We start from the raw sequence: 16,794 nt of genomic DNA, 5'->3' as shown, positions 1-16,794 counted from the left end.
ATATGGATATCATGCTACCATTATAAATTTTCAAATTCATGCAAGAACAATTCTATGTGTTGCTTATGGATGCAATTGTCTATAAGCAAAAGTTTAAAGTTTAAAACTACATGGAGTAGACCTCAGTTTAATGATAGGGTTGACTCAGAGGAGCTGAGAATATTCAAAGGGCATTTATTTTTTTAGATTTATTCAATTATCGAGAGAGAGAGAGAGCAAAAGAAAGAGAGAGAGAGAGAGAGAGAGAGAGAGAGAGAGAGAATCCCAAGCGGGCTCCACACTCAGCACTGAACCCAACACAGGGCTTGATGCCACAAACCATGAGATCATGACCTGAGCCAAAATCAAGAGTCAGATGCTTAGCTTACTGAGCCACCCAGGCACCCCAACAAGTGTTTATTTGGGATTTGGAAAAATGGGGTCTTTGTTATTTTATTTCTTTTTTTTTTTTTAATTTTTTTTTTTAACGTTTATTTATTTTTGGGACACAGAGAGACAGAGCATGAACGGGGGAGGGGCAGAGAGAGAGGGAGACACAGAATTGGAAGCAGGCTCCAGGCTCCGAGCCATCAGCCCAGAGCCTGACGCGGGGCTCGAACTCACGGACCGCGAGATCGTGACCTGAGCTGAAGTCGGATGCTCAACCGACTGAGCCACCCAGGCGCCCCTGTTATTTTATTTCTATTACTTCTCTTTGTGAGTCTCTGCCTCTTTCTCTCCCTTTCTCTCTATATAGAGGTAGATATATGCATACAGATATATAGAGGTACATATACACATGTTTTTATTTTATGAAATACATATAGTATTTATTTTCTCAAAATAAAAGTGAGATTTAAATAGTAAAATCAGGTAAGAGTTAGTATCAGAAGCTGAGTCCAGGTCAAATCAATTATTAGCCACATTGTTACACAGATGTGTGTAAAATAGTTCTAGCTTGGAATTTATAGCTCCTAGTGCAAAAAACAATGTTAATTATTACTTGTAAGTGCATGTCAGACAGTAATGCAAGACTGTGCTTCCGTATGATCTGTCTACTCTTTACATGATTTTTATCCCAAATCCTCTACACTGTAGAAAAGCACATGTGCATGTTAAACATTTGACTGTGATCTGATTGAACTGACAGAAACTTCCAGAGGGTGAAGAGAGAATCCAGGAAAAGCAATAAAGCGATGGCCTTGAACCATGACATAGTCACTGTTGGCCATGACTCTGAAATATCCTGGGTCACTGAGATGCCCTTCTGTTACCAAATACATTCAGAAAGGCCCCCTTTACATCTTTGTTCCGGAGGCTGTAGATGATGGGGTTGAGGAAGGCAGAGACAACATTGTAGAACAGAGCTAGCTTCTTGTCCCGCTTTGGGTCATACCAGGAGCCAGGCCTCATGTACATTATCATGGCTGGCCCATAGAACATAATGACCACAGTAATGTGGGAGGCACATGTGGAGAAAGACTTGAGCCTCCCATGGGATGAGTGGATTCTTAAGATGGAGGCAAAGATGCATACATAAGAGACCAGGATGAGGGAGAATGGGACCAAGAGCAGGGTGAAACCCAAGATGAAGTCCAAATGGTCATTGAAGGATGTGTCTGCACAGGCCAACTTTAGGACGGCAGGGACCTCACAGAAGAAGTGGTTTATCTTGTGGGGGCCACAATAAGGCAGACGCATGGTGAAGACAGTGTAGATCAGGGCCCCAGCTATGCTAATGGCCCAACAGCCTGTGATCATCTTGATACAAATGGAGCGGCCCATGAGCAAGGGATAGTGAAGGGGGAAGCAAATGGCCACATACCTGTCATAGGCCATAATGGCATAGAGCACACACTCAGCAATGCCCAGGACCAAGAAGATGAACATTTGGGCTACACAAGCTCCCCAGGAGATGGTTTTCTTTGGACACACCATATTACTCAACATCTGGGGCATGGTGGTAGTGACATAGCTCATGTCCACCAAGGAGAGGATGCTGAGAAAGAAGTACATGGGTGTGTGGAGGTGTGAGTCCATGTAGATCAGGGTGATGATGAGTCCATTGCCCAGAAGAATGATGAGGTAGAGGAGAAGGAAGAAGGAGAACAGGGCTATTCTGACCTGTGACTCACTGGAGAAGCCAAGGAGGATGAACTCAGATACAAAGCTGTGGTTCTCCTTGCCGAGGCTCTGCATAGTGATCTGTCTATTAAGGAGACAAGGACTTCCCTGTTCTGTCCTTGGCCTTGGGAGAAGGAGGACAGAGTTGACAGAAGCTGAGTCATACACACATAGCACCTTGCACAGTAGCTCACATGGATTTCATCAAACCTTTGTTGAGTTGGATATGAAGGGAAAGAAAGATGGGCAGCTCTGTCACTGGCAAGTAAGTCAGGAGATCTGGATTCATACCTGTAATATTATATAGGATGCCCGACTGCCCACCGATCCTTCTCTGGAAATTATCCTCACCCACAGAAGGCAAGGCATTAGGTAGCCATGTTTGTAGCAGGGGACCTAGCCAACCCCTGGCCACTGCTGAATTCTATCAAGGGTGTACACCTGCCCCAGTCTGGAGGGCAATTCTCTGAGAATTCAAAATGACAACACTAGAAATCTATGTCAGTGAGCTGTGGGTGCCTGAGGTACCAACAACCAGAGTCGGTGTGGTGGTAGCCTAAGTTACAGGGGAGTCGACACTATAGAGAAAAAAAAGTGGACATCTTGCAGAAATGATAAAGAGTAGACATGCTGGGCAGCAGAGAAGAGACCTCACAGAGAAGAGACCCCAGTCACTGAGAGCATGACTCTGGCTCCTGGCTTGCTACCTCCAGTTCCCCCTTTGTTTCCTGTGCTTGGATACCTGTGGGATTTTCTGTTGAATCCTTACAATTACTACTCCATGACCACACTTTAAATTTAGCTCTTCTTGAATGTCCCAGGGTTGTCACTTACCCAGCTGTGTGACCTTGGGCAAGTACCTTCACTTCCATTGGCCTCAGTCATCCCACCTGTTAGAGATGAAACATCTGTGGTACAGAGTAATGGCAAGGAGCATATAAGATTCTGTATGTCAAGACATTTGGCAAAATATAAAACACTAGACAAGTAAAGGGGTTAGTATAAGTGGAGTGAGTCCGGAAATCAGAAGAACAAAGGGCTGGTCCTAACTCTGTCCTGGATTTGCTATGTTCATAGCCCCATTTATTTTTATTTTTATTTAGAGAGAGAGAAATGGGGGAGCAGAGAGAGAATGAGAGAGAATCTTAAGCAGGCTCCATACTCTGTGTGGAGCCCGAGGTGAGGCTCAATCCCACAACCCTGAGATCATGACCTGAGCCAAAATCAAGAGTCAGACCTCAACCGACTGAGTAACCCAGGTGCCTCAACAGCCCCCTTTTTAAGTGAGGCTGTTGGACTTGCCCACTCCAAAGGAAACTTCCAGCTCTGCTATTCTTTGATACAGAAATACCAGCCTGGAGCCCTGTGATCGCATCAGTGCCATGAACACCACGGGGAAGGTTGAGCTGGGAAGTCAGCTGAACAGGATTGTGATTGCAAGAGATTCCTTCTGGGAGTTGGAGACATGAGGCCAGAGCAGAGTACACAGAGCATAGATAGACTTCGTGTCCACAAATCTGAGTCTTGTAGCCTCTTTACCTGCTCCTAAGTCACTTAGACTCCAGAGTCCCATATTCTTCATCTGTAATACCTCCTCCATAGTGGAGGTTGTGTGAAATATACCTGGTCTATTGACAGTGCTCCACAAAAGGGAGGGATTTAGATAATGGGCAACTGAGAGGAAGGAGCAGAGAGGAGCTATCCTGGCATTTTCAAGTATCTGAGGCTTCAGAGGATAGGGCTGAAAACACAATTGTGAGGACTGATTGCTACAGGGTGCTGGTGGGAATCTGGAAGGTGGGAATGTTGTTTGAGGCTGTTTGGGAAAAAGAAGATGGTATGATGGTATGTGCAGAGCTTTAGGGAATACCAGGAATTGGATGAAGAAGAAAGAGGGCTCCTATCAGGAGTGGTTCTGAAGGAGAGAGAAGGGAAGCTCAGAGTCTTAGACATTGAGGGGAAACTTCCAAGACATAAGAACTGGTCAGCAGTGCCAGGCCAACCCCAAAGCCGGATGATGAGGGCTGCAAAGGAGGAGGACATCACATACTTCTTTCCATCTGTCCATACCCCAGACTGGGCTTTTTCAGGGGCTGCTTCCTGGTCCCCTTCCTAGTTCACCCACCAGCCACCAGTACTGTCTCATCTGTTATGCCCTTTCTCATGGTTCCTTAGCCTGGAATTTAAGGGCTCTCCCATCTGATTCTAACCAATCTTCAAGTCTGCGATTCACCAATACCTAAATGAGACTTCTGAGCCATGATATTAACAGCATGGTTACCAAAAGGATCATAGTCTGGGCAGCTGGGGGGCCCTCCTATCTGAGCTACAGATCTTCCAAGGTACTGGCTTTTTCAGTATCAGCCATACATGCCATGTGGATCTGTATCTTGCTTCCCTCAAGCTGTTTATCTGCTGGGAATGCCTTCTGTAACCCTTTTTGCTTCTCCACATCCCACCTACCTTCACAGCTCAGCCTGGGGTTTCTTCTTACTCAACTATCTAGCCTTGTAGATCTCGCATATTGTGTTCCCAGCCAGGCTGTGGGCAGAGGCTATATCTCTTCAAGATCTCTCCACAGTATCTAGCAGGGACTGCAGACTGCTTTGGGAGCCTGTTCCAGTGCTGGGTCTCTGGCTGCATAGCCTGCCAGGTTCTAACCACTATGCCTACTGCCTCTCTCAAAGGACCCATGAAGAAATTATTACATCAAGCCCTCAGGCTAGGAAAACACCATATTCATACCCATTCTCCTTTCTCCACCTGCCAACACTTCTCTGTCCCTTCCTGGCCTCTTCTCTTTGGGTACAGAAAAAGGAAGAGAATGCCTTGTCAGGGGCCCCAGCACACATGCTGGGCAAGGGGCTGGTATGGTGCTCCTGAGAGGGACTTGTGCAAGGCTAGAAAGTGCACTGGAGATCCCACTCCTGTTCAGTGAGGGCAGGAGCTCCCTACACTTCTCGCCCAGTGAGCTGGACAGAGAAGACTGAGCTCCTTTGTCATTCTTGGGGGTGCCCATGGAAGGAAACCCTCCAACCCTTCCCTTAGTCCCAAGTACAAATGACCAGCACCCTGTTCTTCTGCTTGAGTAGCCTCCTTCACTCCTGTGGCCCCAACAGCCTGCTTTCTCTTGGTCTCATACAGTATAGAAGCAGTTCACTCCTTCACCTTAGCACTGTGGCCCTTCAGGGGACACCTTGGCTCTTTTAAGTGTGCTGAATGCAGAGCAGTCCTGGAGGGAGGTGCTTCCAGCTGGCAGACACAGAGGTCCTCTTTGCATTAGCATGGGTTGGAGAGTGGATTTCTGATCCCTAGTAAGCCCTGAGGATTCTCTGTCCATGCTGGTAAATGCAGCACAGAGCCCTTGGGCTGGATAAAAGCCTCAGCCAGGGAGTTTAATGCCACAAGACACTTTGGGCCTGGCCCCTGGAGCTAGTGAGCTGGGCATCCTTCTTAAGTTTCCACTGGGGACTGAAACTTCCCCCAACTGAGACTCAGAGGAGGGAGGAGTCCTATGGCTGAGCTGCCACATCTCTGTATGACACAGCGATAGTACTCATAAGATGTGTTTGTTTCCTTCCAAAGCATGTGTGTGTCTTTATGTCCTCAAGCATCTTATCCACAGCCGCATGCCTAAGGCTTGGGTGTGGATAACATAAATGCTGCTAATATCTCCTAGTGTCCTTGTCACTGCCATTTATTGAACTCTACTATAATCCAATGCCACAGATCTCCTTGTTGTGTAAATGCTACCAACCCTATTACTGTAGCAATAATTGCCTACTACTGAACACTCACTTTTATCAGATGGTACACTGGGCACTACACATAATCTAACTAGTCCTCACAACAAGGTCAGTAAGCCATTTGATAGTAGGAGTATAAGAGAATTAAGTGGCTTGCTCATACCTCCTAATAGATAAATTACATAGTCTGAATTTTAACCTAGATCTGCCAAATTCCAAATCATTCTACTGTAGCATCTCTATGACCAAGGTGAAGTTCTGGTTTACAGGGTGTGTACAGTCAGGCTGTAGAGTGTCTATAAGGCTGGATGTAGGAGCCAGGTGGTCAAAGGCCAGGACAGATGTACAGTCTTTCTCAGACCCACTTGGAAGATACTCTCCAACTAAGTTCTCTCTTGGGTCCATCTAGAATTCCAGGAGAGAAAGGCAGAAGACTGGCTTAGCCTCATTAAGTGGTGCAGGACAAGGCTCACTTGAAAGGAACATGCCTTATGGATGGGAGGCACTGACCAACTATGAGAGATGGTGGAGTCCAGCAAGGTATAATTCAAATTCTGAGGGGTGCAGCAATGAAGGTAAAGTTCAGGGCAAAGCCAAATCCAGTTTGGGCACTGGGGGACTTGAGGCCAATGGGGAATACCTTTATCTTGCTAGAAGACAGTGATGAGGAATCCAGGTCAAGTGATACTTAGAGGTCAAGGATGTCTGTCTACAGGACACTGGATGAGAACTGAGGGGCAGAACTGGATGGGGCCTGGTAACTGGGATGGGTCCCAAAAAGAGCAAGTCCCCCTAAAGGACAGGTTCTCAAGGCCAAGACCAAAGAAGTCTTGTTAATATATTTAGAGCACAAAGTTGGACAAGCCAGCAGCTGAACAAAACTGGATGTTATCTCAGATCTATTGTTTGGGTTCCTAGAGATGCAGCACATTTATCCAAACAGCATGGATTTTTAGGGCCGACAAGTCTCAGTTACAGTGCTTGGCTCCAACGGTGGGAAGATAGGTCAGGCAAAGATGGGATTGGGTAGGGTGATCTCATACACTCGTTTTCATGGAACAGTTCTGGTTTATTCCTGCTGTAGATCAATTAACTCCTTTCATTATTTTAAACACTCCCTTTTACTCTCAAAATGTGTCTGACTTTGGGCTTTATGTGGTCTCCTAGATTAGGGGCCTGACATGGGGCAGCCATACCCAGGGCACAGGAAGCAGATGTTGCACGGTATAGTCATAGATTTTGATGTATTTTCTCTCATGACTATTTATCCCTACATCATTCCCTTCCCCAGGCTTAGGTTCTGAAATCCCAGAAGACACAGAGCCAATGTTTGTTGTGTAACACAGGGGGAAAGAAGGCCAAACAGATTGGTGGTTGAAGGCTGTCTCTACCACTCTCTAGCCACATGGCCTTGGGAAAATCACTTCCTCTATCCGAGCCTCATTTTCATCATGTTTGGAGCAGAAAGCAATACTCTGAGGGTTAAGGAGGTACATGTAAGTGTGAGCACAGGTTTGGGTACACAGAAGGGGCTCAGTCAGTGGCAGATCCCATCCTGACAGCAATAAGTGAGCAGTATGAAGGGTCAGGTTAGATCTTCCCCAGCTGGGGACCAGAACACCTGTAGCGGGGGCAGGAGCCCAGATGCCTACAAGCAGAATGGAGGCCCCTGCCCACATCACACTTCTCAAGCAAGAGGGAGGGAATGGTGCCTGTGTAGTGGTAATTTCCTTCCTCCCTAAAAGAGGATGAACCTTTGGAATCTGGGATTCTTGGGACCTGAAGCTCAACGTTCAAGAGGGGACTGAACATCCATAAATGACTAAGCAGGTAAGGGAGTTTGTCTAATGTGCCAGGCAGTGCTGTGCCAACCGCTTAATGGTTGTCTCATTCAATCCTGGTTGTGGTTCAAATCCCAGTCTTCTCTCTACTAGTAACTCAGGCAAGTCATTTAACCTTTTTAAGCTTCAGTTTCTTAAACTGTAAAATTTGGATAATAATATGAACTTCACATGTTTGTTCTGAGGACTAAGTGAGATGAAGTGTTTAAGCACCTGACACCATGAACATAGCATGTGATCGAGGGATGGGAGAAGTCATTGTCACCATGATCATGATCATTACTGTTCCTCTTAAGCCAACAGCTGGAAAGTGGTCCACATGGGGCTGGACACTTGGCCATGATGTATTGGTGGCTTGCATTTGTTGAAATTTTGTGAAAAAAATTTTGCATCTGTGTTCATGAAGGATATGGTTCTGTAGTTTTCTTTTCTTGTAATATTTTTGTTTGGCTTTCATATCAGGATGATGCTGGCTTTACAGTAAGTTGGGCACTATTCCCTCCTCTTGTATTTTCTAGAAAAGTTAGTGCAGACTTGGAATTATTCTTTCCTTAAAGGATTGGTGGAATTCATAAGTGAATCCATCTAGTTCTGGAATTTTCTTTGTGAAAAGGTTTTAACTCCACACTCAATGTTTAAAATGGACATGTGGTTATCAGCTTACCTATTTCTTTTCCAATGAGCTTTGGTTCGTTAATGTCTTTCAACAAATCTGTCCATTTTATGTAAGTTATTTAATTTATTGGAATAAAGTTGTTCGCAATGTCTACAGAATCTTTTTAATATCTATGGAGTCTGTACTGGTGTTACCTTTCTCATATATGACGTTGGAAATCTGTGTTTTATCTTCTTTTTCCTGATTAGTCTATCAGACCATTACCAATATTATTCATCTTCTCTAAAAACCAACAAACCAGCTTTTGGTTTTATTGATTTTCTTCATTGTTTTCTGTGTTCTGTTTCATGGGTTTCCTGATCTTTATTATTTCCCCTTTTTTGCTTACTTTGAGTTTAATTTGCTCTTCTTTACCTAGCTGCTTAAGGTAGAAGTCGAAGTCATTATTATGAGATTTCTTAGTTTTTATGGTCATGTTATCAAGTTTACTAATCTTTGTAATCCCATCCAGTGCTTTTCTCATGTAACATATTATCGTCTTCGTCTGTAGAAGTTAGATTTATATCTTTCTCATTTCTCCTTAATATGCGCACTTTCCTATAGCTTTATAAACACATGGAATATAGATATAACTTAAAACAATTTTTAATGTGTATTGGATTTTAAGAAAGAGACAGAGTGCAAGTGGGGGAGGGACAGAAAGAGGAGGAGACACAGAATCCAAAGCAGGCTCCAGGCTCCAAGCTGTCAGCACAGAGCCGGACATCAGGCTTAAACCCATGAACCATGATATCATGACCTGAGCCAAAGTCGAACGCTTAACCCACTGAGCCACCCAAGTGCCCTAGATACAACTTTTTAATGTCTGTGACTACTTATTCCATCATCGGTATTACTTCTCAGTCGGTTTAGCTGAGTGATTTTTCTCATGGTGGTTCATGTCTTCTCAGTTCATTACATTCCTGGTAACTTTTTATTGGATGCCAGACATTTTGAATCTTACCTTACTGAGTGTCAGAGATTTTTGAATTCCTGATGAATATTCTCAGGCTGCTTTTCTAGAATGTAGTTAAGTTACTTGTAGACAGTTTGATTCTTTTGAATTTTGGTTTTAAGTTTTGTTGGGCAAGACCAGAGCAGCACTTAGTCCAGCAAGTGAGAACAGAAAATATCTCTGGCCCTGAGAGAGCTCCGAGAATGGTTCCATCTAGCCTTTCCATTTGTCTTCCCCCTTCCCCATCCTCTGATGCTTTCTTCACACATATACACTAATCAGTGCTCATCTGAGACTTGCACAGGACCCTATGCAGACCTCCAGAGCTCTCTTTTTCCTAGTACTCTGCTCTGTGAACTCTAGCCACCTTGGCCTCCGTCTCACTCAGTTTGGACAGCTATAACTGAGTAGCATAGACTGGGTGGATTAAACAACAAACATTTATTTCTCACAGTTCTGGAGGCTCAAAGTCTGAGATCAGGGTGCTAGCATGGTCGGGTTCTTGGTGAGAACCCTCTTGCTGGCTTATAAATAGGTCTTTTCTCCTTGTGTCCTGATATGGTGGACACAAACTATCTCCTGTCTCTTTCTCTTTTAATAGGGCATTACTCTCATCATGAGAGCTCCACCTTCATCACCTAATTACTTCCCAAAGATCCCACCTCCAGATACCATCCTATTGGGGGTTAGGATTTCAACATATGAACTTTGAGAGTACCCAAACATTCAGTCTATGGCAGCCACCCAGACTCTCAACTCTATCTCTTCTGTCCAGGGAAACCATGAGCTTCCTCTATGTCCTCACTTCCTGTGGCAGCCTGGTAACTTTGTGAGCAGTAAGCTGGGACAACTGCAGGGCTGGACCCATTGCTTTTCCTCTGTCAAAATCACTGTTCTTTGTTGCCTGACGTCCAATGTCTTGGAAAACATTATTTCATGTATTTTGTCTAGGTTTTTAGTTATTACAGGTGGGACAGTAATTCTCGTCTCTGTTACTTCATTTTGATTGGGAATGAAAAGTCTTAAACAGGCGTCTCTTTTTTTAAAATTTTTAAAAAAATGTTTATTTTTTTTTGAGAGAGAGAGACAGAGTGTGAGCAAGGGAGGGACAGGGAGAGAGGGAGATACAGAATCCAAAGCAGGCTCCAAGCACCAAGCTGTCAGCCCAGAGCTCGACATGGGATTCAAACTTGCAGACCATTAGATCATGACCTGAGCCAAAGTCAGACACTTAACCAACTGAGCCACCCAGGTGCCCCTAAACTAGTGTCTTTCTACTTTGTAACTAACTCAACTCAACAAATTTCTTGTGCCAGGAAACCAATATATTATGGTGATATACAGTTTGGTATCATCTATAATAGAAAAAAAATGGGACTAAAACTACATATCCAACAATAGGTGAATAATTCCTTGACAATAATGGTTACAAAGAATATATGGGTAGATGGTAAAAGGGTTAGCAAATAATACTAAGTTTTTTAAAAGATAGATACTTAATCCATTAGGATTTGCATACAAACCCCAGAAACCCCAATTTACAGTGGTTTAGACATATAGGAATTTTTTTTCTTCACCGAACAAGAAGTCTTGAGGCAAGACATTACTCATATTAGTTCACAGCTGGATAGTGTTAGTGGGAGAACCCATGTGATTCTCTGAGCCTTTTCCTTACAGTCTCAAGATGACTTGCCCAATTGCAGACATGGCATTTGTATTCCTGGCGATAGGAAGGGAGTTTTAGGGGGAGGGGTTGTATCACTGTCATTCTATCCCTTTTGTTAGGAAAAGAAATTTTTTCACAATAACTCCTCAGCTGAGTTTCCCTTGTGTTGCACTGGACAGGACCAAATTATGTGACTGCACCTCACTAAAAGGGATTCTGGGAAAGGAAGAAATAGCGCTGTCATTTGGGCTTGGACCATTCATGAGGTATTGACTGCCTCAAACAATCATTGGCAGCAAGAATGTGGTTCTGAGAGCGAAGAAGGGGGAAATGGAGAGTCAACCAAGTAGCATCTGTTACAATAAAATTGTATGTAAAGTGTGATATGAATGAGATAAGAAAAAAGAAGACACTATCATTTACACACAGAATAAATTAGAGAGAAACATCTAGAAGCCATTAGTGACATCGAAGGAACTGAATGGTAATTATTTTCTTCTTTCTACCTTTCTATGTCTATGAAATTTCTCTGATGAACATGGGTTACTTTTGTAATTCAGAAAACAGAGAAGACTCTGTCAGGGATTGTTTCAGATATAAAGGAATCCACAGTAGAATGGCTTCTTGACTGAGAACAGGAATCACTCTTTCCCACTCAGCTTCTACCACCTTGTAGCCCAGAATCTGACTGTGGAAGTCTCAGAATCTGGACTCATGGAAAGCCTGGGGCCCAAACTGGGGGAATCAGAAAAGCTTAGGGCAGACTCTATCCCCAGACGAGAGACTTGGGTGGTCCTGGCTGGTGATCCTCCCCCACCCCCAAGCAGTGTATGGTAGAGGCACTTTACAATATGGCAGACCTAAATTGGGATCCCGCTGCCTCCAACTTATCCAATGCCTTAGGTAAGTCATTTCTCTTCTCTGAACTTCAGTGCCCTTGTTGATACAGTGGAAATAACTTGCTTCTTGGAGAATTACATGAAACAATGCCTGTGAAATACAGGGCACACAGGAGGTATTTAATAAATGCTGGCCCCTTTCCCCTTTTCTTTCCCTAGCCCCAGGAGAATGTATGCCTAGCAGAAGCCCCTGCAGAGCCTGCGACCCTCAAAAGTGCTGCTCTGGGGTCTAACCTTCATTAGCCAACCACCTCCCACTGCACATGAGACTGCCCTTCCTCCCTGAGATGCCTCAGTGCTTCCTGCCTCTCGTCTGCCTTGTGCCTGATCACAATATTGGGACCAGCACTGGTTAGGAACACAGCCTGTGTGGTCAGACAAAACTGCGCTCAGTGTCCCAGCTCCACACAGGCTCCTTAATGCTCTGAGTCTCCATTTCTGTATTTGTAAAACGGTGATAATCATGCTGCAAAGGTATCAAATGCCTGGTCCATAATGACTACACAAACCCATACCTAAACAAAACCCAATAGCAGGTATTATTATGATTTAGGGAACACAGCTACATTCTACAGAGAGGAAGCAAGGGCTCTGGGAAGCTAAGTGGCTTGTCCAGGTCACAGTGACTAAGTCTGTCTGACTGCAAATCCCTGGGTCTTCTGTGCACCAGTTGCTTCCCCAGAGGTTGCTCATTGGAGCCCTTAGGTGCTGAGCAGAAGGGTGGGGCCTTCCCTGTGCTGTGAGTGTGAAGCATCTGCTGGGGGTGCCTCCCCACATTAGAGATGCTGGGTATGACAGGGTTCCAGCTTGGGGAAAATGGGCTGATCAGAGCATGAGGGCTTATCAAGAGCAAGGAAGGCAATGCAGACAGCCCCACGTACCCTCACAAGGAAAAGTAGGGCAGGTAAGGGCTAGTACATTGTAACACAAACGGGGGATTCTGGAGGAGAGAGGAGGCTGTGGTGAGAGGCAGGAGGGTGGAGGGGCAAAGAGGTATTTAAGAGAACACAACACTGATATCAGAAGTACTTGCTTTTAGTTCAGTACAAGGATTTCCTGAATGGCAGTCAAGGCTACGTAAGCTTCCTTGAAAGGTAGTGAGCCTCCTGTCCTTGGGAGATTATGAACAGGAGATGGAGCATCCTTTGCCAGGGAGGCTGCAGGGAAAATGTGTGTCCTGGCAGGGATTAAATTCTCCAAGATCGCCTCCAGTCCCAATGTCTGGTGAATGTCTGAAGTTGTCCAGAGCAGATCTGTGGGGTGTTGTTGAGGGCTCAGGGAGGGACTGGCAATCCAGAGCATATGATAGCAAGACCCAGAGCCTGCTTGCTCTGGACTCCTGCCCAACCCCACCTTCAGGCACCTGTCGAGCTGGGACTGGGATTGCCCTCCCTGGCTGGGAGGGCAAGACCAGGCTTGGGAGTGCCATGGGCTGGGGCAGGGTCTTACTCTGAAGGCGGCATCTGCCAGCAGTGCTTGGGGAGGCTGTATGTTTCTGGCTTCCATGCTCAGTGTGCTCTGGCAAGAGGGGGTGAGTGAAGGTGGAAGCCTCCTGGCACAGCTGCCAGGGACCCCTGAGGGCCAACACCTGCTCCCTGAGGCCAGGCTCCAGGTTCCTCTCTGACCTGAAGATTCTGTCTTCACTTTCCATCCCTTTCCAGTCTAGTGATACTCTTTCCTGCCACTGTGGTCCTCTGTCTCCTTGTCTGTCCATCTGTGTACACTGATTCTTCCTGATTTGCTTCTACGTCTCTGTTATGCCCAGTCTGGGTCTCTGGTCTATGCCCTCATCCATTCTTGCTGCCCTTAGATAAGGAGCTGCCACTTCAGACCCCTACTCACACCTGCTCTGTCTTCAGTCTCTCAGGATTCTCTGGATCCCACCAGACTCCCATGGCTCATCCCACCCATCCCCTGGTGCAGCAGACTCCAGGCCCTCAGAGAAGGCCCTGATTACCCTCATGCCCCACAGCAATGCTCTCTCCTCTTTCCATACAGCATGGAGGCTTCTGGAGGCTACTTGATGCAGAAGGAGGACATGTGGGGAAGGGCCAGCTCTGGCATCACCTGCCTGTCTGCTGACCTCTCATCAGGGTGCTCATTCTCCTCCTAAAGCTTGTTGGGAGGACAGAGACCATGGGAAGGAGAGCAGAGGGGATGCATGGGCTCAGGCAGGGTCACTATATGGCTGTGTCACTGTGAGCAGAGCAGGCAGCAACATCCTTAGGAGCATGGCTGGCATTGTTGCCTCCCTGCATCTGCTTGCATCACTCACCCTGCTTTCTGGCCATGGTTTCTGCTCTTCCTGTCCCCTTTCCTTTCAGCTTCCACCATGGAGGAGGCAGGAAATGAGAAAGCAAGTGAGAAAATAATTGGTGAGGAGAAAACAGGAGAATCTGTTTCCAGGTGGGTCAGTCCAACTACATTCTTGCCAGAAATGCTCACAGAGGCAGTTATGAGCCCAAGTTATGAACCCAGGCTCTGGAGTCGGCCAAAGCTGTGACTCTGGGCAAGTTGTGTCTCCACTCTCCTCACCTGTAAAATGGGCACAGCAATAGCACCCACTCGCAGGGCAGCTTTTCCTGTTTCCTACGGCAGGTGTCTGTTCTGATCAGAGGGTGCCAATATTTATTATTAAATCTTTCAGCTATCACCCCAGCTACAATGCATGTAAAACATGTATTACAGCGTGTGGCACACAGTGAGTTGCTCAAACAATAACAACACTAATATTTTATTATATTAAATTATTATTCATTATTACATAGTTTTGTACATATATACATATATGACATAATATAGATTATTAGTTATTACATTAGTTATTAAATTATATTATTTAAAATAATATTATGGTTTTATTATTTATTAAGATAAGAGTTGAGAGAAACAATAGAGGTTCATAACACTTGGTGCAAGCTTTCCCAATCTTTTTCCCTCAACCTACTTGTGCCCTGATTTTTCCCAAGGAGATTCGTGAACTCCGGACACAGGTAATTTTCTTCAGATCTCTGATAAACTGGAAAGAAAAGTGTAGGGAGAGAGGCAATGCCTGTAATCTCTTCTTCTCTTTTTTATTTTTCTGCTTCCCAAGGTCTCTCGGTCTGTAGATCATTCAGCAAGCAATTATTAGGTCTTACTATGCTGGGCTCAATATTAAGTAATGAGATTACAGCGGAAAACCGGAACATTGTGCATTGAGGCTGAGCTGCTCATGGGGCTGTGTCTGACCTGCAGAATTTCCCAGTTTGCTTCGGCTCACGTTGAACTAGCATAGAGTCCAAGGTGACCTGCTGGGTTCCAGGAGTTACTCTGTGACAAGCTCCTACTATGACCTGCGATTTATCTCCTTCCTAGGTCTGCTCTCTGCACATGGCATCTTGGGCCACGGGGATGCTTTCTGTGTCAACCCCTGCAGTGGCCAAAGAGCCCTTCACAGTGTCAGCCCGGCAACTGCCTTGAGGCCTGGTGATCAAAACAAAGTCTGACTTTGAGGAGTGAAGCCAGGGTATTTGTCTAACTACCTTAGACTTTTCCCAGTAGACAAAGGAGCCACTGAAGGATGGAAGAAGTGGCCGAGTCTGAGTTTTGTTTTAGGAAGAATGCTCTGAGGGCTAGTGTAGGGTATGGGCTGGGCAAGTACCCAGCTGGAGGACAGAGATGAAATCAGGTGAGAGACAGGTGCCAGTGTCTGAACCAGACAGTGGCAATGGGGTAGGAGAGGGTTGGATAGATGTGAGAGGCATCTTGAAGGTGACAACAATAGAACCTGGAATCAGAAAGGATGTAGGGGGATGGCAAGGGAGCTGAGATTTCCCGAGGTTTCTGACTGGCATGACTTTGTTCACCTTAAAAATGCCATCACTGTGTGTGTGTGTGTGTGTGTGTGTGTGTGTGTGTGTGTACGCACTCATGCATGCACACATCTATACCCATACATCATAACATTAAATTAAGCCCAGCACAAGATTCTCTGCCTTTTGTTTTGCCTTCCCCCCTAAGAATCAAAAACAGAAAACATTTGAGTAAATTGAGGACTCAGATTAGTTTGCTTCTGATTAGCTATGGTTTTGCTACACATAGGAAACCTGATCACTGCTGCAGAATGAGTGATACTCCATTTCCCCCATATATTCCCTCTCTGAGCCTCAGTTTCTCATCTGTGAAGTGGAGATAATGATGTCTATCCTATACATCTCACAGAGTCATCGTGAGGCTCAAAGAGGGAGTGAATGTCAAGATATATTGTAAGCTACAGCTCAAAATCCAAATTCTATATTTTTGACCCAAATAGTGGCACAGAGGCCAGGCTCATCACGATAGATAATAATGTCTCCCTTTGTTCTTCCTCACCTGGGGCTTCTGGTTATAACCACTGAGAGTCAGGCAATTTTTCTTCCCAGGAAAAAAATGTTTTACCCTCAAGACAGTCAGGGGAAGAATGATGGGGAACCAGGGGTTCAGGGAGCCTGCATTTCTGACCCAAGATCCTGGTTATGGGACAGTATCCTTGGGCACACTTTGCTGGTTTATAGACAGCTCATTCCAGTTGCCCTCAGCCTCCCTGCATGGATCAACCAGATTAAACACTCTTTAACATAAGACTATTAAAGAGTCAGTCCATTCATCAACTGTGTGTAAAAAATTAGAAGTAGAAATGGCAGCACATTTTCCCACTATTGGTCCCAAGGTAGAATATTCCCATCTTGGGTCCTTAGGAAACTTCCTCTCAGGAAGAATTTGGCTTGCAAGATAGGTATTTTTTTTTCCTATTTTACAGTGAGGAAACTGAGGCTTAGGAAACAAACTAGCAGCCCAATGTCACATAGCAAGTAAAGCCAGAGCTAAGCTTCAAGCAGAGCCCACTGTCTCCACCTTATTCCTTTTTTCCCTGGGGAAATAATGTGACTTACAAAGACTCTTTCATGA

At 45.2% G+C, this 16,794-nt stretch overlaps 1 protein-coding gene and 1 long non-coding RNA gene across 2 annotated transcripts in view; both read right to left on the bottom strand.

The window, feature by feature from the left end:
- The window catches only part of LOC123597730, a 59,301-nt gene extending 56,203 nt beyond the window's left edge, over window positions 1-3,098 (bottom strand). Inside the window, exon 1 of the long non-coding RNA XR_006712232.1 lies at window positions 2,938-3,098. This is a non-coding gene — a long non-coding RNA (uncharacterized LOC123597730). The remainder of the gene's footprint in view (window positions 1-2,937) is intronic.
- Window positions 918-2,381, bottom strand: LOC123597725 (olfactory receptor 2A12-like). Its single transcript, XM_045476947.1, has one exon. The coding sequence runs from the start codon at window positions 2,176-2,178 to the stop codon at window positions 1,231-1,233; it is 948 nt and encodes a 315-aa protein (XP_045332903.1). The 5' UTR covers window positions 2,179-2,381; the 3' UTR covers window positions 918-1,230.
- Window positions 3,099-16,794: the final 13,696 nt, after the last annotated feature.

Source organism: Leopardus geoffroyi, chromosome C1 (genome assembly GCF_018350155.1).
Source record: "Leopardus geoffroyi isolate Oge1 chromosome C1, O.geoffroyi_Oge1_pat1.0, whole genome shotgun sequence".
Classification (NCBI taxonomy): domain Eukaryota; kingdom Metazoa; phylum Chordata; class Mammalia; order Carnivora; family Felidae; genus Leopardus; species Leopardus geoffroyi.
The sequence above is the reverse complement of the archived record's forward strand: the minus strand, read 5'-3'. Positions and strand labels throughout refer to the sequence as shown.

Coding starts and splice junctions, on each gene's coding strand:
- LOC123597725 (XM_045476947.1), bottom strand. CDS start 2,178: ATGCAGAGCCTCGGCAAGGAGAACCACAGCTTTGTATCTGAGTTCATC.